The sequence below is a fragment of the Charadrius vociferus genome, unplaced genomic scaffold (genome assembly GCF_000708025.1).
Source record: "Charadrius vociferus isolate BGI_N301 unplaced genomic scaffold, ASM70802v2 scaffold249, whole genome shotgun sequence".
NCBI classification, from domain to species: Eukaryota; Metazoa; Chordata; class Aves; order Charadriiformes; family Charadriidae; genus Charadrius; species Charadrius vociferus.
Window position 1 is genome coordinate 112,640 of NW_009650081.1, and position 24,473 is coordinate 137,112.

Below are 24,473 nucleotides of genomic sequence, written 5' to 3' on the forward strand. Positions count from 1 at the left end.
CGGGGCCGCAGTCGGGAGGAGGAGGAGGCGGCGATGGAGGGCCTGGCCGGGTACGTGTACAAGGCGGCGAGCGAGGGGCGAGTGCTGACCCTGGCCGCGCTGCTCCTCAACCGCTCCGAGAGCGACATCAAGTACCTGCTGGGGTACGTCAGCCAGCACGGCGGGCAGCGCTCCACGCCGCTCATCATCGCCGCCCGAAACGGCCACACCAAGGTGGTCCGCCTGCTCCTCGAGCACTACCGCGTGCAGACCCAGCAGACCGGCACGGTCCGCTTTGACGGGTACGTAGAGCTCGCTGACGCCCGGCCCTGCCCCGGCCAGGCCTCGGTGACGGTACCGGCACGGCACAGGGGCTCAGGGCCGCTCACCCAAAGGGCATTGGGAAAGTTGCTTTATTAGCCATAAAAATGCCTTTGCTGTTTGAGGTCCCGCACATGGTGGTGCTTTACGAGCCGTAAATGCCCTTCTGAGACCTCCCACCTGAAACCGCAGGCAGAATAATACTCGCCACAGCCTAGAGAGCCCCCGTCGAGTTTCCCCTCAGCGAGTGGGTCACTTCATATTCTCTCCCGCTGTGCCAAAACGGCCTTTTCTGTGACATCGCTGGCTGCCACGGGTGACAGCAGGCGTGGGGTCAGGGTAGGGTGGTACCTCCACACCGAGAGCCAAACCTTTATTTACTCAAATGGAGGTGTTTTCAGCGTCCAGCCCTGACATCCCAAGGAACGTCCCTTCCTCACCACAGGGCGCCGATGTATGGGGTGGCTGGGAGCGAAACGTGACATTTTAGGATGGGAGGGGAAGAAAGGGAGGGCAGGGGGTGCCTGGCGTTCACCTGGGAGCCGGCCGGGGCGGCAGCGCTGACGCTGCTGTTTGTGAAGAAGCCTGGCAGTGGTTTCCAGGCGCATTGTCCCTGGGCGGCGTGCTGCGGCGCCAGAAGGCGGGAGGAATGTTTCCAAAATCTCCCAGCAGCGCTCATGAAGTTCTTGCCCGTACGTCAGTCTTAAATCTGAGGCTGACTAATCGCGAAGGTGGATTGGTCTTTTGAACAGCTTCAGGTTTTTCGGGTAGCTGGCAGAGAGAGGAGAGCTCGCATCAGATACTGAGCGGGAGGGATCGTAATGGGTCCTCGCGGATATCTTTCATCTGGCTCCTGCTTGATGAGCTGGAGTCGTGCCTGTGCAGCTCCACCTGGCCCAGGGAAAGACCGGCTTGGTTTTTGCATGCCGAATGACGGGGAAGGAACCGACTTCCCTATGTGGTTTGTGTTTTTTTTTTTTTTTTCTTTCTTCCTCCTCTCTTCCAGCCCTTTTTTCCCACAAGTACAAACTGGTCAGGAATACCTAGGGTGAGGTCTGCCCTGAGTTCAGTTAAAGGAAGGGCCTCTGTTGACAGAAAGCGATAGGAAGGGCTGTCAGCCCCTCCTCTGCTGCTGAATTTTCTCGTTTCTCAAGCTGCGCCTTGATGGGACGGCGATCTGCTTGCCCGAGCCTCTGCCTGGTACAGATTAAAGGAGGTGTTGTCTGAGACACAATGGGCGCAGTGGGAGCCGCAGCCTGGTGAGGAGAGAGGAGGCATGTGATCCCCGCGGTGGTGGCGTTCTTCTTGAGATAAGGTGGCACAGCAGCTCCGCTTGTTTGGCCTTCAGGCTTTTGACTTCTAAAAATGTACATGTAGTGCACCAGTAAATCACCTCGTGTTCCGTAACAAATCCCAGGCCCTGACTTCCCTCCTGTTTTAATATAAAAGTATTTTAATGTGATTATTTACAAAATAAGGAACTTCTTGCTGTGAGTAATGGTGTAGGCATCTCTGCATGCCAGAGCTCTTAAATGACCTCTAAAGAGTTGTCCAGAGGTGTTGGATTTACAAACGGCCACACAACCGTTCCCATTGAGCAACGTGACAGCTTCATAAAATGATAACAATCACTGTTAAAATAAAGTCGGTGTCTTGTGATATTTTAACTTTGGAAAACGTGATTGTTTGGGCATAGGGAAATATGATACTTGTTCCTCCTCTGTGATTTGGGCCGTGCCTTGAGTGTGCATTAACTGCAGTGTGGATGCCGCCTGTTTCTACATTTAGGTGCTACTTCAAAAACCAGGGGAATGGAGAGGACATCACCCTTTATCTTTGTAGTTACACAACCTGCTGGATTTGGGAATGAAAACAGTTTAAAAAACTGACGCTTTGCTAAAGTTAACTGTCCCCTCATTTACGAGTGCCAGCAAGCTGTCTACAAGGCCATGATGTAAACCAGATCGCTGAAACTGTCCAGCTCAGGAGAACTTCTGCTTTTTAATTTCTTTTTTTTTTTTTTTTTTATTATTCCTGGAGTTCCATTTGTGTAACCAGACTGCTGGTCTGGTTTATGGTGCGGTCTCTTGAACAAGAAGTGTCGGCGCAGCGGAAGCGATGGCAATTTTGCAGCTCAGGAAGGGAGAAGTAGTGAAGTGATACGAAATTCTTAAGCCAGCTTTGCTGCCAGGACCAGTGTGTTGTATAGCTGCACTGTTATTCATGTCCGAGTTTGGCTTTTTGTGTCAATATATGAATTTCAGGTTTCCTCTCTTTCTTTCACGTGTCAGTTTCTGGCACAAGGGATCAAAGAAGGGGTAATTCTTGTAACTATTCCTCCCGAGACCTCGAGAGGCTGAGGGCTGGAGCTTGCAGGTAGGATCTTCAAAGCAGCCCGGGAAGTACCAGTGCAAAATGTGGTCAAATCCACTGGCTGCTTTGAAATTTCAACTTCCAACGCTTCTTCCTTCGGGAGGTTTGTGTGCTTGATAAGTTCTTTTACCTTGGCTATCGCGGTAAGTTCCTTCAAGTCCAAAAATAGGATGGCTATAAAATATCTTACCGTGGCTGGGTTTGTACGTGCCTGCTGCCTGTAGAAGATGCTTTTGAAAGAGCATCAGTTTAACTGTTTGTTTGTGTCTTTACATTTTTAGCTTTGTCATTGACGGAGCCACAGCTCTCTGGTGTGCTGCCGGAGCCGGCCACTTCGAAGTAGTCAAATTGCTGGTGAGTCACGGCGCCAATGTGAATCACACTACAGTGACCAATTCGACTCCCTTGAGGGCTGCGTGTTTCGACGGCAGGCTGGACATTGTGAAATACCTGGTAGAAAACAATGCCAACATCAGCATTGCCAACAAATACGACAACACTTGCCTTATGATTGCGGCTTACAAAGGCCACACGGACGTGGTGAGGTACCTCCTCGAGCAGCATGCCGATCCCAACGCCAAAGCCCACTGCGGTGCCACGGCGTTGCACTTCGCGGCCGAAGCCGGCCACTTGGAAATCGTGAGGGAACTGGTCAAGTGGAAGGCGGCGATGATGGTGAACGGCCATGGGATGACTCCACTGAAAGTCGCTGCCGAGAGCTGCAAGGCCGATGTTGTAGAGCTGCTGCTCGCTCACGCCGACTGTGACAGGAGAAGCCGGATTGAAGCTCTGGAACTTCTGGGTGCCTCATTTGCAAATGACAGAGAAAACTATGATATAATAAAGACTTACCACTATTTATATTTAGCCATGCTGGAGAGGTACCGAGACAGCGAGAACATAATTGAAAAAGAAGTTCTTCCACAAATCGAAGCTTATGGAAACAGGACTGAATGCAGGACTCCTCAGGAATTAGAGTCTATTAGGCAGGACAGAGATGCCCTTCACATGGAAGGCCTCATTGTGCGAGAAAGAATTCTGGGCTCGGACAATATCGATGTTTCTCACCCCATTATTTACCGGGGGGCTGTGTATGCAGATAACATGGAGTTTGAACAGTGTATCAAGCTATGGCTCCATGCGTTGCATCTCAGGCAAAAAGGCAACAGGAACACTCATAAGGACCTCCTGAGGTTTGCTCAAGTCTTTTCTCAGATGATACACTTAAACGAGCCCGTTAAGGCCAAGGACATCGAGAGCGTTCTGAGGTGCAGCGTCTTGGAAATAGAACAAGGCATGTCCCGGATCAAAACCACCCAGGACTCTGATGTCCACACAGCCATGGACAACTACGAATGCAACATTTTTACCTTTCTCTACTTAGTCTGCATCTCTACCAAAACTCAGTGCAGTGAGGAGGATCAGTCACGAATCAACAAACAGATCTATAACCTGATTCACCTCGATCCCAGAACTCGGGATGGCTCCAGTTTGCTGCATCACGCTGTCAATTCCAGTACACCGGTTGACGACTTCCACACGAATGATGTCTGCAGCTTTCCTAACGCACTTGTCACAAAACTCTTGCTAGATTGTGGTGCTGACGTGAACGCCGTGGACAACGAAGGAAACAGTCCGCTCCACATCATCGTCCAATACCACAGGCCCATCAGTGACTTCTTGACATTGCATTCCATCATCATTAGCCTGGTGGAGGCTGGTGCTCATACAGACATGACGAATAAGCAGAAGAAAACCCCTCTTGATAAAAGTACAACAGGGGTGTCTGAAATACTCCTTAAAACTCAAATGAAGCTGAGTCTCAAGTGCCTGGCTGCCCGAGCAGTACGGATCTATAACATCAGCTACCAAAACCAGATCCCCAGAACTCTGGAAGAATTTGTGAAGTTTCACTAGGCTACATAAAATCTTTCGTGGTGGTGCTATCCCGGGACAACATCAGTTGCAGACAGCAGAATACATATGTGTACATGGAGTTGTTTTTCTCTATTCTTTTGTTTTTGGGTTCCTCTGGATTCAGTCTGCAGCCTCAGTTCTCATGCAGATCTTTGCGGTGGGTGGGGGGAAGCCACATCCTTTTCCTGTAGTCAAAATCTGATGTTTGAGATTTTGGTCATTTCTTTTGATTAAAAGAATTGCTTCATTATCTCTTGCTTTCATAAACAAAATGAAAAGAATCCCGATGTAACTTGTGCAGAATGTTCTGTTTCCAATTCACATCTTCCCTTACAATTTGCAGCCGAATGCTTTAAGCAGTTATTTACAAAGGCGCCTCTGCAAGCCCGTGTCACCGTGCTACCGAGGCAAATTTTAAAACTTGTTGGCCTCAGGTGGGAAAGAACAATTGCAAATTATCTGGTAGTTGGTTAAAAGTGAAGTCTCAACATACAGAGCTGTCCGTTGCTCTCATACCTCACCATCTTTTTATGCCTTTCAGTTAATGCTGAAGATGTTGATAACATTTTAATTTTTGGTTTTTTAATTACATTTTGAACAGCCGTTATCAACAGCTACAGACATATGGCATGCTCTGTTAGGAAATACAGGTTTAAATTCAGCTATGGTATGTTCATCTAATAATGGTTGAAATATCAAGCTCTTAGTGTACACTACTGCAGTAAGTATTGAATAACCTTCGAAAAAGGAACTTGCACATTGACCGAAATGAACCGGAGTCATGGTTTCCTTTTGTGTAGCTGAGTTGCTCATATATAAAAATCATGCATGGATACCTAGAAAATTGATAGGGTATTTGTGTTTGTGTGTGTCCCAACATTTCAAAATGCTTTTAACTTGGGTTTTTTTTTTTTGTTCTTTCGATGATCAACATGCACCTTTTTGACTCAAAGTATGTAAACACTGCACTCTTGGATTCCAGATGCTGTATCTTCCTAATGGAGTAGTCTGTCGCCAAAGAGAGTCTTCCTTTGGAGCGGGATACTGCTTGAAACCGGCTTTTCCGATAAGTGTGGAGTCTGTGCCTCCCTGAATTGGACTTGAGGATTTTTCATGATTTTTACTCCTTTCATTATGAAAATCTCTATTAAAACTGATTTTTAAAAAATTGTCCTATCGTAAGATCTTTTATGATAAGCAACTGATTGTATAATACCGCCGTTGCTTGAGAAAGTACTTCTCCTTGGTAGAAGTTGCAGATACTCCGACAGTAAAATGTCACTTGTTTTGACAGGCTACTGAAAACTCGGTTTATTTTAAATGCAGCTTTTTAACTGTCAGATGATGAAAGAATGTTCTGTAGGTTTTTTTTAAACAATCTGGGTAGAACTTTAAGGCGAGATTTGGGCACACGTTTCTATTTGTATTGCAAATAAATAAACATTGAATGTGGAATTAGCTTGTAACTCTTTAATTTTTTTGTCTAGTGCCGAGCAGAATAGTGCTGCTTAGGTTGTATGGTGCTGTAAGTGCTGCCTGTTGCGGTTCCTTCAAGGGAAAAGCTTTAGAAATAACCGTGTCTTCGAAGCTGCAAGCTTTACTCTGCTAGAAACCAGCTCCTAAAATGAAAAACGTGTCTGTCGCTTGTATCTCAGGTAGGTTGGGCTACTGCACTTTAAAAACTCTCGCAGTCGAAGGTCAGGCAAAATGGTAAAGCCAAATTCAGCCACCCCGGGGCCTTAATGCAGCGAGTGGGTGTTGGCAAACGGGTGGGGAGGTGTTGGTGCTTCTGGAAGTTGTTACTCTAAATGTCTTCTTCCTGCGCGCCGAGCTGTGTCCCGCTCATCAGGAAAGCCGCGGTTTTGTAGTTTGCTGAGAGTTTGGGGTGGCAATTTCTAGCCTGGTTGTTGGAAACGCAAAATGCCGTTTAAATCGCTGGAGCTCAGCGCAGAACAGGGGAATGCGTTTCGTGCATTCCGTCTCCCATTTTGGGATTGTGTCTTGTTAACTGCTAAAGCTTTGAACCTGAAACTCAAACAACTCGAGAGCACACACCACGTGACTGTTGTTTAGCTAGTAAAGTTGCTGGGAGCTGACTCAGATAAAATTAACCAATATGTGAATTGGTGTGTATGTGTTACAGGAAAAAAGTCTGTTATACTGTGCCACGTGCGTCAGAGCTCCGATGCCTTGCTGTTCCTTTTCACCCTTGCACACGTGTAATTCCTGGAGTCCGTGTAGTTAAAACAGAGGCAGTGGTCCTTGAGTCTTGTTTGCCTCGGGGGAGCGGGGGGAAGGAGGGGTGACGGCCGCACACGTGCAGTGACTCGCACTGCTTGCTGTGTAACCGAGCGGTCTGGATTGGAAATAATGTGGTGGGTTTTTGTTTTTTTTTTTTTTTTTCTCAGGACCTGTTTCTGACTTGGAGTAATCTTAAGTGTCATGTTCTTGTGAAATAGCTGTATAAAACCATTCTTGGAACAAATGTGCATGCTTGAAATATCTGCAGGTAATAATAAGGTGAAGGAAGCTGCTCCTCCCACGATTCTGCTTTTTTAATAAGAAAAAAAAAAGTTACACCAAACAATTTTGTGGAAAAGCTGCTTCTTCCTCCCTTCCTGTAGCTTTGCTCTGATCCTTTCCCGCTTTTGGCTCCGTTGCAGGATGTTTGCTGAGGTCCTGCTTTGTTTGTGCCGCTCCTGGGATGATTTCAGTACGTGAAGACCTGAAGAGAGAGGATGCTGTTACCCAGAAGCAGCAATAAAACTTCTTGTCAGTAGATTACAAAGCGCTTTGTATACAGAGGGGGAAGGTCTGTGCTGTGGGAGGAGCGGCCGATGCTAAAGCCGCTCCTGTCTCAGGTGTGGTCCCTCTTTGTCCCGTTCCTGATGAAGACGGGTTCCTGCTTGTCTGCAGCCCAGGAAGGTGGCATCACGCGTGTGTTGTTCTGCTGCCTTTGCCGTGGCAGTAAAAGCTTTTGGCCAAAGGATAGGAAAAAAATTCCGGTGGGTGCCTGTTTGTGCACGCCTGTGGGTGCAGCAGAGGCCATGGCGGCTCTTGGCATCCCGGGACCTTCCCTCTCCTTACTCTGCTCTTTTTTCAAGCATTAAAAGCTGAAAGAGTGCGCTCGCTGCCTTTGTGGGAGTTATTTAAAAGCTCTTGATAAAAATCTGTACAAACCCCACAGGTGCTCCTTTCACCGAGGAAAAAGGAGCTGAGTGACGTCCCCTCTGCCAGGGACCAGGCGCGTGCGTGCCCGTAGGTGGTGGTCTGCTATTTATAGGGCTGGCTCTGCGCAGAGAGCTGCTGTTGGAGAGCAGACTGGCTTTTAAAAATACACCTTCCCGAGGCCAGCCCACGCTCGGTGGGATGCAAACCCTTGGCAAAGCCGAATTCTCGCTCCCTCTGTCCGGAGGGATGCTCACGGGGAGGTGAGCCCAAGCAGAAGGGCAGTGCCACCACACACGGCATTTCACGTGCTCAACTTTGGGGCCAGCTACGCTTAAACCGTGGTCCTTAGGTGGTGGTGAGAGCCCAAGCTGGTTCTGGCATCATGCAGCTGCATGAAAATCTGAGTTTTCCACCTGTTTATTCCCCATTCATCCCGGCGGATGTAAACGCTGCTCAGCTCTGCCCCAGAGCCTCAGCATCAGCAAGCAGGGGAAAGCACTTGGCTTAGTAAAGAAAACTGTTTCCTGAAAACGAGACACTTTTATTTTTTTCAAACGATGGGACTCCAGTTTTGTGTTCGGCAGGGATTGCACACCAGCCCCGTCACTGTCGCCGCTGCTGCGCGGCGCCCTGTGCCAGCCCCGAGCGGGAGCGGTGGCTCTGTGGGGACACCCCTGCCTTGAGCCCCGTCCCCCCATGTCAGCGGTACCCGTTTGCTCTGGGCCGTCCCCCCGCTCCCCCCCGCGCTCACACCATGGTTTGCCGCGTCAGGCCCTGGCCACCCTGTTCAGGATATGTCAAGGTGCACAATGAGTTAACCCTCTTTACATTTTAACCCGCAGTCAGAGAAGTGCTGATGCTTTGATGCCCAGTTTAGGTAACAGAATCATAGAATTGTTTGGGTTGGAAGGGACCTTTAAGATCATCAAGTCCAACCATCAACTCAACACTGCCAAACCCACTGCTAAACCACGTCCCTCAGCACCACGGCTGCCTGTCTACCTCCAGGGATGGCAACTCCACCACTTCCCTGGGCAGCCTGTTCCAGGGCTTGAGGACCCTTTCTGTGAAGAACTTTTTCCTAATATCCAATCTAAACCTCCCCTGGCGCAACTTAAGGCCATTTCCTCTTGTCTTATCACTTGTTACTAGCAAGAAAGGGTTGACCCCCACGTGTCTACACCCTCCTGTCAGGGAGCTGTAGAGAGCGAGAAGGTCTCCCCTCAGCCTCCTTTACTCCAGGCTGAACACCCCCAGGTCCCTCAGCCGCTCCTCATCAGACGTGTGCTCCAGACCCCTCACCAGCTCCGTTGGCCTTCTCTGGACACACTTCAGCACCTCTATGTCTGTCTTGTAGTGATGGGCCCAACTGAACACAGCACTCGAGGTGGGGCCTCACCAGTGCCCAGTACAGGGGGACGATCACTGCCCTGGTCCTGCTCACCACACTATTCCTGACACAGGCCAGGGTGCCATTGGCCTTGGACCTGGGCACCCTGCTGGCTCATATTCAGCATGTTGGCCCTCAGGCCAACATGACCCCCAGGTCCTTCTCCACCAGGCAGCTTTCCGGCCACTCTGCCCCAAGCCTGTAGCATCCACGGGGTTGTTGTGACCCAAGTGCAGGACCTGGCACTTGGCCTTGTTGACCTTCATACCACTGGCCTCAGCCCATTGATCCAGCCTGGCCAGATCCCTCTGAAGAGCCTTCCTACCCTCACGTGGGTTGACACTCCCACCTAACTTGGTGTCATCTGCAAACTTACTGAGGGTGCACTCGATCTCCTTGTCCAGGTTGTTGATGAAGATATTAAAGAGAACTGGCCCCAGTACTGAGCCCTGGGGAACACCACATGTGACCGGCCACCAATGGATTTAGCTCCATTCACCAGCACTCTCTGATCACAGCCATCCAGCCAGTTTTTTACCCAGTGAAGAGTATATCCATCCAAGCCATGAGCAGCCAGTTTCTCCAGGAGAATGCTGTGGGAAATCATGTTGAAGGCTTTACTGAAGTCCAAGTAAACAATATCCACAGCTTTTCCCTCATCCACTAAGTGGGTCACCGTGTCATAGAAGGAGATCAGGTTTGTCAAGCTGGACTTGCCTTTCATGAACCCGCGGTGACCAGGCCTGATCCTCTGGTTGTCCTGCATGTGCCGTGTAATGACACTCAGGATGATCTCCTCCATAACCTTCCCCGCCACCGAGATGAGACCGACAGGACTGTAGTTCCCTGGATCCTCCTTCTGGCCTTTCTTGTGGATGAGCGTCACGTTTGCTAAGCTCCAGTCAACTGGGACCTCCCCAGTTAGCGAGAACTGCTGATAAATGATGGAAAATGGCTTGGTGAGCACCTCCACCGGTTCCCTCAGTACCCTTGGGTGGATCCCATCTGGCCCATAGCCTTACATATTTCTAGGTGCTGGAGCAGGTCCCTCACCATTTTCCCATGGATGAAGGGGCTTCATTCTGCTCCCCGCCCCGTGTACTACCACAGGGCACTGGGTACTCAGGGAACAACTGGTTTTACTGTTAAAGACTGAGGCAAAGAAGGCATTAAGTATGTCAGCCTATCCTCAGCCTTGGCACTATGCTTCCACCCCCGTCTACTAAAGGACAGAGATTATTCTTAGTCCTCCTTTTATTGTTAATGTATTTATAGAAACTTTTTTTTTGTTGTCCTTAACTGCAGTAGCCAGGTTCTGGTTGGGCTTTGGCCCTTCTAATTTTCTCCCTACATTGCCTCACTACATCTTTGTAGTTCTCATGAGTGGCTGCCCTTTCTTTCAAATGCCATAAAGTCTCATTTTTTTCCCCAAGTTGCAACCATAGCTCTCTGTTCAGCCAGGCCGGTCATTTCCCCCGACGGCTCATTTTTTTGGCACATAGGGATGGCCTGCTCCTATGCCTTTAAGACTTCCTTCTTGAAAAACATCCAACTCCTCGACTCCTTTGCCCTTCAGGACAGCCTTCCAAGGGACTTTGTCAACCAGGCTGATGAAAAGACCAAAGTCGTCTGCCCTCTGGAAGACCAAGATGGCAGTTCTGCTGACCCCCTTCCTTGCATGAAAGGAAACTATCATTTCATGATCACTATGCCCAAGACAGCCTCCAACCGTCACATCCCCGACAAGTCCTTCTCTGTTCACAAACAACAGGTCCAGCAGGGCACCTTCCCTAGTCAGCTTCCTCCCCAGCTGTGTCAGGGAGTTATCCTCAACACGCTCCAGGAACCTCCTAGACTGTTCCCTCTCTGCTCTATTGTCTTCCCAGCAGATATCTGGTAAGTTGAAGTCCCCTACGAGGACAAGGGCTCACGACCTCGAGACTTCGCCCAGCTGTTTATAGAATATTTCATCTGCCTCTTCATCCTGGTTGAGCGGTCTGTAACAGACTTCAACCACGATATCTGCCTCGTTGGCTCTCCCCCTGTTTCTTACCCATAGACACTCAACCCTATTGTCACCATGATTTAGTTCTGGACATTCATCATACTCTGTGACATACAGGGCCACCCCACCCCCTCTCCTTGCTTGCCCATCCTTCCTGAAGAGCCTATAGCCATCCATTGCAGCACGCCAGTTGTGGAAGTAATCCCACCACATTTCCATGATGGCAACTACATTGTAGTTTTCCTGCTGCACAGTGGCTTCCAGCTCCTCCTGTTTGTTGCCCATGCTGCATGCATTAGTGCACAAGCGCTTCGGTTGGGCTATTGATCCCGTCTTCTTTTTACTGGAACGAGCCCTAATTCCTGCCTGACCATTCCCAGGAGCGGCCAAAATTTCTAACCCCTCAATGACCCTCACATCTCTGCTGCTGCGTGAATCTCCATCCCCTACCTTCACTGAGTCAGCAGACCTAGGGACCTCACCAGCACCCTGTCCCACAGACATCGGCTCGTCACCTCCAGCCTTACTCCTGAAGAGCCTGGTTTCATCCCCTTCCCCCTTTGAATCTAATTTAAAGCCCTTTTGATGAGCCCTGCCAACTCATGCACCAAGAACCTTCTCCCCCTTTAAGACAGACGTCAGTCCCCAGCAAACCTGGTGTTGCGTAAACCAACCCATGATCAAAAAACCCAAAGTCCTGCTACTGACACCAGGCTCGGAGCCAGGTGTTGATCTGCTGGCTCTTCCTGCTGCTTCCCTCATCCTTCCCTGCAGCTGGAATCATAGAGGAGAACACTCCTGGTGCTCCTCATCCCTTAAGCAGTCACCCCAAGGCCTGGAAGTCTCTCTTGATCACCCTCGGGTTTCTTGTTGCCAGAAGAGAAGGAGAAGACCATGGCAGGGCTTGTGTCCTGTGGCACCCCCAGTCCCCCACGCAGTTGGGGTCAATAGGAATTGTGTTCCTGGGGTGTTTTCACTGAATGGGAAGGAAAACGCAGCTTCCCTTACCACGAGGGCACAGAGTGGCTGTCGCACATCAGCCGTCTGTCTGCGGTGAGGTACGGCCCCGTGTCTCGGCTGGGGACAGGCGCCGGGTACTGGGGGGCAACAGGAACCGCTCAGGGCCCTGGGATGCTGCTGGGTGGGAGATGTGTGTACAGGGACTCTGTGTGTGTGTGTGTGTGTATACTTACATAAGTACACACACACAAACATGTCTCTATAGGTCCCTGAAAGGAGGTTGCAGAGAGGTGGGGGTTGACCTGTTCTGTCAAGTAGCAGGGGATAGAGCAAGAGGAAATGGCCTCAAGTTGCCCCAGGGGAAGTTTAGTTGGATATTCGGAAGAATTTCTTTACTGAAAGGGTCATCAGGCACTGGAACGCGTTACCCAGGGCAGCGGTGGAGTCCCCATCCCTGGAGGGATTTAAGGGTGGTGTAGATACAGTGCTGAGGGACATGGGTTAGTGGTGGGCTTGGCAGGGTTAGGGTGACGGTTGGACTGGATGATCTTACAGGGCTTTTCCAATCTGGGAGATTCTGTGATTCTGATTCTGCGATTCTATGTATACATGCACACAGATATATATGCCTATACATATAGAAAGATGCTTTTTTTATATGCACACATATACATAAACATACACACACATACATATATGTACACACACACATAGAGATCCTAGCTGGTGTGTAATGTCCCCTGTAACCACCGTTTCCCAAAGCTGGAGGCTGGAGATGCTCTCTCAAATAAACATGTGCTCATACACACGTACCGGGGAGCCCCGAACTGGACACAGCGCTCCAGATGTGGCCTCCCCAGGGCAGAGCAGAGGGGGAGGATGACCTCCCTCCACCTGCTGGCCACCCTCTGCTTGATGCCCCCCAGGATGCCATTGGCCTTCTTGGCCACCAGGGCACATCGCTGGCTCGTGGCCATCCTGTTGTCCCCCAGGACTCCCAGGTCCCTTTCCCCAGAGCTGCCCTCCAGCAGGTCAGCCCTGACCTGTACTGGTGTGGGGGGTTATTCCTCCCCAGATTCCCAGCCAAGCTGTGGAAGTAGGCTAGCACAGAACGGGAGGAGAGGCTATTCATTTTTAAAATACCATATTTTTAATCCTTAAAAAATACTAGGACAGTATTTAACAAACTTCATTACACATCCGGCGGACATATGCTTTCTTTTCCTCCATAAAATTAATATTAGCATAAATAATTCTGTTATGCAAAAAGAAAGATTTTTGTCAAACAGCACCGATCATCCGGTTTCGCGTGACACCAGGTATGTACAAATATCATACACGTGCGGCCCCTTGCTGGACACAAGCTCTTCGAAACTGCTCAGTTTGTAGAAAACACTTCAAACTATTTTTTGATTTTTTTAAAGAATTTTTTTTTGAAAATTTTTTCTCTCTCCTTTGCTTAAACAGGTAAATATTTTTAAAATAAGTATGTACAGCTGGACACTGGAGATTTGCATTAAGGTGCTTTAATTTGCTATCATTTGTATTCAGTGCATTAAGAAGAAGGCAAATTAAAATCTCCACCCAATTGCTCCGGTTAACGAATGCAACGCAGTTTGAGAGCCGGGGCCAGCAAAGCCCGGGGGTTTGCTACAGCTCGGCCACGGGAATGAGCAATCCCTATTTTTTCAAAGGATATTATTTTTTAAAGATTTTTGCAGCCCCATAGTTTGCCCCAAGTTACGGGGCACGTTGCTTCTGTGGCCCCTCCGTCCCCGCGCCGCTGCCGCCTCCTTGCAAACCCAGTTTGAAGCTCCTCTCGCTGTGGCACGGGGGTCACCAGTAGGGCTTGGGGTTTTTTGCGATGTGGAGGGGTAATTAATTTTTTTTTTTTTTTTTTTTAAAAGTGGGGATGGAAGAAGTGAGCACTGAAATAGTCCTGTCTGCTGGCAGACAAGTAGTTGGCCCTAGGTGACCTTGCACCATGAAGTGCCTTATGGTATCTGAGAAAAGGACTCTTTGGCCATCATCTCCTAGCAAGGCCATAGCACAGTGCCTGCTGCTTGTTCATGTTTGGTTCCTAGCCTAGCCTGTATATTCAGACTTTTATTTTTCCTGGAAGAAGGCTAGGAGGATAAAGCAAATCCCACCGTTAACTCCAGCCGATTGCCAGGAGGTTTAGACCCTGTGTATAAATAATATGGAAGCGGAAAGAGGTTAGAGGACATTTTTGGTGATGCCCAGCGGTGCCAAGGGGCTCGTGGGGCTGTGGACATGGAGCTGGGGGACCAGGTGGTCCCTCCACACATGGGGGTCTCCACCGAGCCCCCAAAGAGTGTGGCTTAAGGGCTGCTCACCTTCCAGAGCGCGAGGACGAGCAGGGCCAGGAGCAGGAGACCTCCTAACGTGCTCCCCAGGATGATCCAGATGGGGATCTGCGACTCCTCCGGCTTGGAGATTTCAAATGTTATCTGCAAGGAAAGAGCATCAAAATAGGCGGCTGCTGCTGGCTGCAAGAGCCCGGGGGGCAGGAGCCGGGGGGGCGGCGCAATGGTGGGGATGCTGAGCATCCCTCCTGTGGGGGGATGCTGGACCTGCTGGGGAGGATGCCCACCCCACGCACCAGCCATTTGGCTCCAGTTTTCCCTGCTGAATCTGGTGGTGCTGGGACCAGAGCCGTCTGGCTCTGGCCACAACTGCACCGAGTTGCTCCGGACTCTGCAGAACGGGTTGCCCGGTGCGGGTTGCTCCTTCTGCTGGCCGTGGGGTTTTTCCCGCTGGGGTCGGAGCATTGTTCTGCAGTGTCCCCAGAGCTGCTGGGTCTGTGTGTGACCGTCCCACCTGGGGGCTCACCTGGCGGCTGGGGTCCTCCTCGCGGAAGATGAAGGGGCTCCCGAAGCGTCGCTGGAGAGCGGCGTTCGTGGTGAGCTTCAGTGACTTGAACTTCAGCTGTGCAAAGAGATGCTGGACATGAGCACCGGCCACCCAGCACCCTCACCTGGTGTCCCCCACAGCTTTGCTCCCCCCTCCCTGGCTTTGCGTCTGTGCTGGGGGCGCTGTGTGCTGCATCCATGGGGGAGGATGATGCAGGTCAAGGAAGGAGTGTGGCTAAATTGCAGCAAAAAGGACCGCTGGAGATTTAAATTCCCCACAGTGAAGCGCTGTGTGGGACGTTGAATGCACACACCGACAGAATAAGTGAGATTCGAAAACAAAAATCACCCCACACGTGCCTGGGCTTCCTGGGAGGGAAGAGAATTGCAGGAGAGGGAAAAAAAAAAAACCCAACACATTTTCATGGGGTATTTCTCCTCAAAAGCTGTGCACCTGCTTTAGGAGGACTTACTGCTTTCAGAGACTTCATCCACAGATTGCCACGCAAGTGGAAGTTCATCTCCTCGTTGGGGGCTAATTTCACATTGCAGTCGATGGAAACAACGTCGGAGTTGCTGTGGTTCTGCAAGGACAGGAGTTTGTGCTGTGGGAGCATCACTGCTGAGGAGGGGACAAAACCCCCTGGGGCTTCTCATAGAATCAGAGTGGTTTGGGTTGGAAGGGACCTTGAAGACCACCCAGTGCCACCCCCTGCCCTGGGCAGGGCCACCTCCCCCCAGCCCAGGTTGCTCCAAGCCCCGTCCAACCTGGCCTTGACCACCTCCAGGGATGGGGCAGCCACAGCTTCTCGGGGCAACCTGCCCCAGGGGCTCACCGCCCGCACAGGGAGACAGTTCTTCCTCACATCTCATCTCCATCTGCCCTCTGCCCGTCTGAAGCCATTCCCCCTCGTCCCATCACTCCATGCCCTTGGAAAAAGTCCCTCCCCAGCTCTCCTGGAGCCCCTTTAGGCACTGGAAGGGGCTCTGAGCTCTCCCCTTTTTGGCCTTCTCTTCTCCAGGCTGAACCCCCCCAACTCTCCCAGCCTGTCCTCCCAGCAGAGGGGCTCCAGCCCTCCCAGCATCTCCGGGGCCTCCTCTGGCCCCGCTCCACCAGGTCCATGTCTCTCCTATGTTGGGGGCTCCAGAGCTGGAGGCAGCACTGCAGGGGGGTCTCCCCAGAGCGGAGCAGAGGGGCAGAATCCCCTCCTTTGAGGTGATTCCCTTCTCCCCTGGCACACACCAAGGGGACCAAGATCCAAACCCTGGCAGAGGGGCCACGCACCCATCCTCCCTCGTGGCCATGGGGCATCCCCACCCTGGGGGCTTTGTCTCTGCTCTGGTGGCTGCCTGGGGTGGCAGGGCTCAGCCCAGGGCCAGGATCAGGCGGACGAAGGCACATACCAGGTGGGGGGTGCGGGAGAGGTCCTCCTCGGCCGGTGTCCTCCGGTAGTCGGTGGTGTTTCCCCAGATGTTGCAGGTCGTGTTCTCCTGTGGGAGAAACCGATGGGCCCCGAGCATGGGGATGGGGACCATGGTGGCTGCCTTCTCACGTCCTGCCCTGTGCTCAGCACCCATCCTGGTGGAAACAGGGGACCCCAGCACCCCCTGGGCTTTGTTGGTGCTGGTGGCTGAACCTCCTCCCAGTAAAAGCCAGCCTGGCAGAGAGCTCCATCCATGTGCACTGGGGTGTCACAGGTGACACGGGGACTTGGCCAGCTCTGGCAATACAAAACATCCCCAGCGAGGCCAAATCTGTCCATAAACATGCTATATCCTGTGCCGGGCTCTTGCCATCACTGGCACGAGAGTGCCGCACGGCTGCAGGGGCAGTAGGAGGCTCAGGATGCCATGGGGTCTGCTCCCAGCCCTCTCACCACTCTACGGGCACGTCAACCCTGCAGTTCCCCCCAGGCTCTGCTAATGCTTCCAAGACCCTCAAGAATTCATTGCACACTGGAGGGAGGTCTAGCTCGGAGAGATATTTGGACTAAACCCTTTGGCCGCTATCATTTTCCATGTCTCCAGCCAAGCGAATGCAGAAGGGAGAAGCCCAGGCACGAGCCAAGACCGTCCGTGCAGGTGTGAGCAGCACGTGGCGGGGTTTGCAAAAGGATGGGGCGACCTGCTGTGGGGTGTCTCCATCCCCACCCCTGGTGCAGAAGGGACCCACAATTGCTTAATGGGGATGAAACCCCCTCTTACCTGGTCCACCACAAATTCGGTCAGGAGCAGGAGGCGGTTGCCCGCCCGGGTGGCCACGGGAACGGTGAGCTTGATGGTCACCCCCTCCACAGGGAAGAAGCCCAGATTCTGCAGCTGCAAGGGCAGAGGACAGGGATGTGCCCGGGGTGGTGGCATCCCACGGGATGGGGATGAGGAGGGTGATCGCGGCACATCCCACCTCCGGGACAGTGCCTGGGGGGGTCCCTCAGCTGGTTTAAACCCCCTCCCTTACCTTGAAGGTGCAATGGAAGGGGGGGCCAATGCTGTCGTATCTCTCCAGGGAGCTGTTCGACCTGATTTCATAGTAGTCCAGGCTCGACGCCCTGTCGTGACAAAGGATGACAAGTCACGAGGTGGGCTCAGAGCAAACAGGGCACAAAGCAGCCCCGTGCCCGGCTGCCCCCAGCACCAGGCTGGGCACCCCCAGCCCTCCGCAGGCAGATTCCTCAAGGAGAAGACTTGTGGTCTGTCTGGCCCCATTTCAGATGGAAACCATTGCCTGGCTCCACCTCGTGCAAAAAAGACAGGGGATTTTCACGCTGTTCTGCTTCTGCAGTATTTTCCCTTTCTTTGTAGAATTCTTCTTGCCCTTTTTAATATAACAGAGACATCCAAGGTCCTGCTTGGCAGTTTGAATGTCACGTATAAATCTCGGGAGGTAAATCACATCTCTGTTCCGCAGCTGGAAAGGAAGGGAAGGAGCCAGGAGCATGTGAGGGGTGCTTAGGGGAGCCCGACCGGGAGCGCCTGTGATGGGATGCACGCTCGCCAGTGTCATGACATGGGGCACGCAGCCCAAACCCCCCGAAACTCTTTGAAATGATTTCCCCTTTTTTTCCCCCCTGAAGGTAGCCAAATTAGAATTTTTTTTCGTGCTGTTCTTTTTCCTCCAAGTTCTCCCTTCTCCCGTAAGAGTGATTCTGATATTTGTTAAATTGAGAATCCCCCCGCTCCCCATAAATTGTAAGTATTAAAGCGGTTTTATTTTCAGTGCCCCTCTGCCTTCTAGTGTAAAAACAATAAAATGACTGAAGGTCTCAAAAATCTGCTAAGAATTACAGCAAGCGGTGCCAGGGAATGTGCTTCTGGGATCCACGTGTTTTGGTTTGTTTTTTTTTTTTTTTTCTTGTAATCAGGTTAATAAATTATCATCTGTGCCTTAGCTCCCTGCTCTCCTTGGACCGAGGATGCTCTCTGCTCTAGTTACTGTTGATGCCCAAACCTTTCAGTGCATATCCCTCAGCTGAGCTTCTGGGGAGATGATTTTTGGTGGGATGGCTGCCAGCCCAGACCCTGGCTAGTAACACGTGTTATGAACATTATTACCTACAGTAAGTACTTTTTCCCCGTGAAAAAAAAAAAAAAAAGTTACCCTCACACCTATTTAATAAAACTTGTGCATTTGAACATTATGACAGCACAGCACCTTGCTGCTTCTTGCGGTTGATTTTTATAAGGACCCACTGAGTGGGATGCCACTGATTTTGTGGTTCCTTCAACCCCTTTTCTAAACAAATTCCCCAAATTAAAGCTCCATTTGCACTTGGCATTGTTTGAATGCAGCTCCCATGGGGCCAGCAGTGATTTTCCCAATGGAGACCCTGCGAGTCATGTCCCCGCCATGAGCTGCACATCCCCTTCCGAAACACGTACCGGGTGAAAAGCAGGTCGGCTTCGTACTTCAGGTGAAAATTCAGGTGGGCAAAGTTGTCCTCCTTGGTGCTCTCCTTCTCCTCGCTGTCGCTGAAACAGCAACGGGGCAAACGGGGGTGAGGCGGGAGCTGGCTCCTCTCTGATTTTTTTGGGGGGAGGGATCGTAGGAAGCAGGTGGGGAAGGGCTGAACTTTTGCTTTTTGGCCAAAGTGGAAAGAGAAGTGATTTTATTCTGTAACTTTTGTTAGCCCAAGGCCATAAAAGTAGATCGTTTGGAGAAAGGTTTCACACCCAGCAGCCTTAAAGTGGTGCAGCTGCCCCAGCGGAGCGAATCCTCAGCTGTGCTAATAATTGATGAAAATGGAAAAAAAACCCCAACCCTAACGAGATTTCACTTGGCTGTCAGAAAACGTTCCCTGTGCAGGGCAAGTGAGCGAGGAGAATTGTGCAAAGCTGTCAGGAGATATTTTTTCTGGGAGTATTTGCTGTTGTGAAGGTGGGTCAGAAAGCAGCAGTGGCCGGAGCCCCTCTCTGCTCAGGGCAGAGCCTGGCAGGACTGCACAACTTCCACAAACACAGAAAAATGACGGATATAGATATATAGATAAATAAAAATAGCCTGGTTTGTGGATGCAGGGTGGCACAACTCTGTAACAACCCATGGCAAACAGTTTTCCTTGTGGTAATTCCCTGAGTAGAGCCTCCAGCATCACCTACGGCTATGGAGGAAGGAAACCCAACGCAAGCAGGCAACGTCCCGTCGACTTTGCAAACACGTGCAAGGGAGAAAGTAACCATTAACCTGTTGGCGATCAAGTAGATCTCCATGCTTTGAAGGAAAATTGACTTGCTGAATTCAAAATCCAGGCGAAAAGCTACCTGCGGAGGTTGGAAACAGATTGGAGAAAACATTAGCGGGAAAAAAACCCCACCCTGAGTGCCAGCCAGGAGCGGTGCGAGGGCTCTGTGGTTGAAAACATCCCCCTGCTCCCGTCAGGAGATGCTGCCAGGCTTTGGGCAGAGCCTCGGCTTTCCAGGGAGAGAAGAGGCCCCGCTGGGGATTTGCAGGATTTACTCTCGGCCCTTCACGCTGCATTATTTTTGCTCTGAGCCTGGAGAAGCAAGCAGCCCCCGCTTTGGAAGAGAAACCCTCCGGGGGACCTGCAGCGAGAGGCTGCTCACTCCCATCTGCGGCACGGGGTCGGCTGGCGGGGGAAGGCAGCCGGAGAGAGGCCAACAACAATAAAATGTGATAAATGTCACATCTGCAAGAGCTGTGGCAATGACCTCAAACTGTCTGGGACTGCACAGCTGAGTATAATATTAAAGCTCCTGCTGCTCTCGGGCCAAATTTCCATTTCCAGCTTGTCTTTGTTTTGGCAGGACCTGGACTACCTGATGCCACGCAGATGCATTCTCAGCCCCCGTAGGTCATGGGGAGTCGGGCTGCTGTGCTCTCGTGTACGGCCACAGGCATCTGAGAGAGCTTTTTTGGGAGCTTTAAAGCCTAGCGAGGTGCCTGGAGCTCGTCTGTCATTTTCAAGCTTCTGACAAGGAAAGGCTTCAGACGGATACGGTGGTTGGAAAGATTTTTCTCTTTTGATCCTGCTTGTCTTGCCCTGTTTTCCCATGGGGGTGCAGGATGGGCAGGTGGGATTTCACAAGGTGACCGCACAGACTGGCCCTGGCGAGTGAGGTCCTGCTCTGCTCGTGGCATCTTCTCGCTTTTCCTTCCCTACCTTAATGCTGCATGTAATGTTTGCAAAGGGTTTTAAAACCTGGTGCTTGCTGGACCTGGGCTTATGGCCAGTGCTGGGAACCACTGTGAGCTGTGGTCTGGAGGATGCCACCAGCCCAACGGGATGGACGGTCCAGATGGACCTCGGGTGTTCAGAGCAAGGAAAATCTCTCAGAGAAGGGTACTTCATCCTGTGAGGATGGGGCTCGGGGAAGTCACCAGCAGTGGTTTGAAGTCAACATTAAATTGCTCCAAAGGACCGGAGTATAATTCTTTGACTCGGAGGAGCTGGGTTTGATTTGGTGCTGGGTGATCTCCTAGCATCAAGGGCGATATCCTAGCATCAGGCAGCACCCTAACCACCCCCCTTTCCCTAACATGACTTTCAAACACCAGCAACGGACAGAGAAAGGGAAGAAACCAACTGTTTATCTTTAAAAATCCTGTTCAAAGCCACCCAGCCTGAAGATGGATGGCAGCATCCCCGCGGCCGTGCTGCGGGCAGAGGGTTCCTGTCCCGTGGGTGAAGCCACACTGGGGCAGGAGGGAATAGCTTTACCTTGGCCTTGGCTCGGAAGAACGGGTAGCTCACGTTGCACACTTTCTTGTTGGGGTGCTTTTCGTCGGTCATGCAGTCGATGTTGATGTCTGTGTCATCCTGAAATGGGACGCAAATTGTCCATGACACCGGGCACATGCCCCATGACCTGGCTCTTTATGAAAGCAGCAAACACACCTGCGGGGCTCAAAACAGGCTTCAACTTTTGGAAAAAACAACCAGCCAACCCAACCCACCCACCCCACTACCTGCAGGCTGGGAATCCTCCCCACGCAGCTACACTTCTAGGGCCGTTCCTGGAGAGGGGCATTTCTAGCAAGCAACTTCCAGCTTTCTGGTTTAAATCCTCTTTAGAAATTCAACTACAGTGGTGAATGAATGAACCCGATTATTCTTGGCACTCTAATTGGGAAGAAGAATATTTTTCTGTGTTGAAGAGTCACAGGGAAGCATGAAGAGCTAACACGAGCTATTATTCTGCGTGGCCACCAGCTAAGCAGCAATATTTAGTTTCCTCGTCCCAACAATCAGGTTCCTGCTGCTAGAACACCTTCCAGCTCACCAGCCAGGCTGGGTAAGCTCCTGCCCATCGCAGAGCCCAAGCACAGGCTGGGGTGGGATGGGACACCGACCCTCCTCGGGTGCCAAGCTGTGGTAACCCTACAAGAGCTTGTAGCCTGGTTGTATGCAGGTGTCCATCCCCACCATGAGACGATGAGCTATTCCAGTTTTTGGCCCTGTGTTAGACCCCATAAGGGTCTCGGGTCGAGCTCCTGCCACCAGACCAGACATAGCCAGGAGCTGAAACCCAGCGCCAGCTGCAGGGAAAATGCCTTGACAGCCATCAGCAACGGCCTGGAGTTTTCTCCCACTCATCTGCTGACATTATGGACCTTCTGCATCCACATCTACTCTTTATTTGGGTCTCTGTACAACCTCTGACACAAACACCCATCTCCTCGGGTTGACAATTTATTTGCTTATAAGCAGCAGCAGCAACAAGAACCCATCAGCAGGGTGATGCTTCTGTAACCAGCTACAAATATTTCCTGCAACCGCCGCTGCATGGTGCTTCCTGTTACCGTAGGGTTTTTCCCCTCCCTTAATTTGTCGTGATCTCTCAGCAAATGCATTTTTCTTATTTTGTGGGCAACGTGCCCCACAATTTTCCCTTGGCACGGCTTACAGGAAAACAAAACGTGGGACACGGGATCTGCGGGCGGGTATGAAGTCATTGGGGGGGATGAGCGAGGAGGGCTCGAGCAGCATCAGCATATTTCCCAAACCTCGCTGGGAAAAGGGAGGAGTCGCACTGACACGAGCGAGTGGTGGGGGTGAAATATTGGGGAGGGCACCCACGGCACGGGGACGGGATCATCCAGGGGACAGCCCTGGAGAAGTGGCATCACCCGGCTCGATGCTGAGCTGTGGCCACGTTCCCGTTATCAGCCCATACTTGCAGGAGTTGTATCTCAGCTGCAAAAATTCATCCCTGACGGGAAGTTGGCCACGTGCAGCAAGTATTTTTAAACTATTGGAGCAGAAAAATAAAGAGGGAAACAATTTCATCTGCATTTGACCTTCTTTCAGGCTCTTAAAATTCAAACGTTTTTGTATTTCCAAAATAAAGAGCTGAAAGGGCTGTAAGTGCTTAGAAACTAAGCCAATAAACATGTCTGATTTATGAGGGATGGAGACATTTTTGGGCTCTGGTTTAGGACACAGCTTTCTCATCCGGCCGGGATTAGAAGCGCCTCCGGAAAGCCCCGGCTCTCCCCCCGCAGTCTCACCTTGGGGATTAAGCTGGCGAACTGGAGGTTTCTGGAGAAGGAGATGTTGAGCACCGTGCTGTAGGCATTTTCCCCTCGGTTCTCCAGCGTCGCCTCCACGGCCACCCTCCTCCTGCTGCTCTCGATGACGAAGACGGAGGCGTCGAAGGAGAGGCTGAAGGCCGAGCAGTCCGGCGGTGCCCTGCGCAGAGCGCGTCGGCAGTACTCCCTGCAAGAGGAGGGCAGCAGTGCGAGGCAAGCGCTGCCCGCGGCACCCCGCCACCGCCTGGCCCCGGGAATTCGGTGTGCACGGGATAGATAGCGCAAGGAAATCCCTGCTCTTCCTCTCTTGTGCTGCTGCGGAAAGAGGAATCACAAATTCCTCCCATGGACCGTCGTTTTCCTTGTGGTTTTTGGCTGACAGTGCCTGGCTTTCTCGGACCCGCTTAGGAGCTCCTAACACAGCTGGGGCGTAAGGAAAAAATAGAACCCGTACTGTTAGCAAAGGGTAAAGCTGGCATTTAGTTTCAACCTGGCTGACACCTACCTCCCGGTAAGTTTACCGGCACAAACTCTGCAACGGCAGGGTCTGCTTTTAGGTCTCTGGGCATTTATTTTCTTTATGCAAAATAAAAAAGGAAAGGAAAATGTAGAATATGCCACCTTCAGAGCCACCTTCTGCCTCTAACAGCGGGGCAGCCAGGGCGCCCATCTGAAGGAATAGCTCTATTCCAACAAGTCACCTCAAAAGTGGTTTTCTCAGCAGAAATCACCTCCACATCGGCTGCTCTTGCAGGGCACGATCTGGTGCCCGCTGATGCTGTTGGGAGAGCTCCACAGGCTTCGGGAGGAGCCAGGCTAGAGGACTGGCACTCTGGTCTACACTGCTGTCCTCCCATGATTATTTGTAGGTCTCCAGCCACTTAAGACCCTCAAATAATCCCCTACCTACAGCTCCCTTCAACCTCCCGCAGCACGGCCCAGCCAGAACCAGTCATGCCCTGGGGTCACCTCAGGACCAAGAGCTTTACAGAGCTTTTACAATAAATGCTGAATTATGGGATAGGAGTAATCCCCGTGTAGCAGCGCTGGCCATGAGCTTGGTCCAGAGCCCGCTGCCGTCAATGGGAGATGGAGGTTCAGACTCCTGTGCTCCTAGATAACCTTTAAAAGCTCTTTAAGCGATCAGACGTAGCGTATAATTATTTCTGCTGTGTGATTCAAGCCTGTAATTGCCAAGTGGGTAATGCCAGCCTTGCATTTATTCCTCCCTGTTATTTACTGATTTATCTCCCTGGGGCTCATCACCATGGCATCAAATATTAGTTGTTTTGTGGATTCCCTGAAAAACCACCGATTCGTTCCAGGCAGGGAGCAGGCAGAGGCTCAGAGACCAACTACAAGCAGAAGAGCACTTCGTGGTGGTGCTGGATGAACCTCGTGGTGATGTTGGATGAAGGACCAGCCGCGGTGCCGAAATCTATGGAGCGTATGGGTTGGGGCTGGGTTTTGGAGTGCCCCCCCCCCCCCCCTGTTTTG

General features: G+C 51.4%; 2 protein-coding genes across 2 annotated transcripts in view; one reads left to right on the plus strand and one right to left on the minus strand.

Moving 5' to 3' along the window:
* The first annotated feature begins 7 nt into the window (after nt 1-7).
* Nucleotides 8-4,590, plus strand: FEM1B (fem-1 homolog b (C. elegans)). Its single transcript, XM_009892077.1, has 2 exons — nt 8-281; nt 2,955-4,590. The coding sequence occupies exons 1-2, from the start codon at nt 34-36 to the stop codon at nt 4,588-4,590; spliced, it is 1,884 nt and encodes a 627-aa protein (XP_009890379.1). The 5' UTR covers nt 8-33.
* A 7,570-nt stretch (nt 4,591-12,160) lies between these two features.
* Nucleotides 12,161-24,473, minus strand: part of ITGA11 (integrin, alpha 11) — a 55,850-nt gene continuing 43,537 nt past the window's right edge. The window contains exons 20-30 of the mRNA XM_009892083.1: nt 22,956-23,163; nt 21,166-21,264; nt 19,671-19,747; nt 18,869-18,958; nt 17,448-17,538; nt 17,195-17,308; nt 16,394-16,480; nt 15,463-15,573; nt 14,970-15,065; nt 14,474-14,587; nt 12,161-12,253 (exon numbers count right to left, since the gene is read on the minus strand). Coding sequence (XP_009890385.1) covers nt 12,161-12,253; nt 14,474-14,587; nt 14,970-15,065; nt 15,463-15,573; nt 16,394-16,480; nt 17,195-17,308; nt 17,448-17,538; nt 18,869-18,958; nt 19,671-19,747; nt 21,166-21,264; nt 22,956-23,163 — 1,180 coding nt within the window. The remainder of the gene's footprint in view (nt 12,254-14,473; nt 14,588-14,969; nt 15,066-15,462; nt 15,574-16,393; nt 16,481-17,194; nt 17,309-17,447; nt 17,539-18,868; nt 18,959-19,670; nt 19,748-21,165; nt 21,265-22,955; nt 23,164-24,473) is intronic.

Coding starts and splice junctions, on each gene's coding strand:
- FEM1B (XM_009892077.1), top strand. CDS start 34: ATGGAGGGCCTGGCCGGGTACGTGTACAAGGCGGCGAGCGAGGGGCGA. Junction 282..2,954: donor GGCACGGTCCGCTTTGACGG/GTACGTAGAGCT, acceptor TTACATTTTTAG/CTTTGTCATTGACGGAGCCA.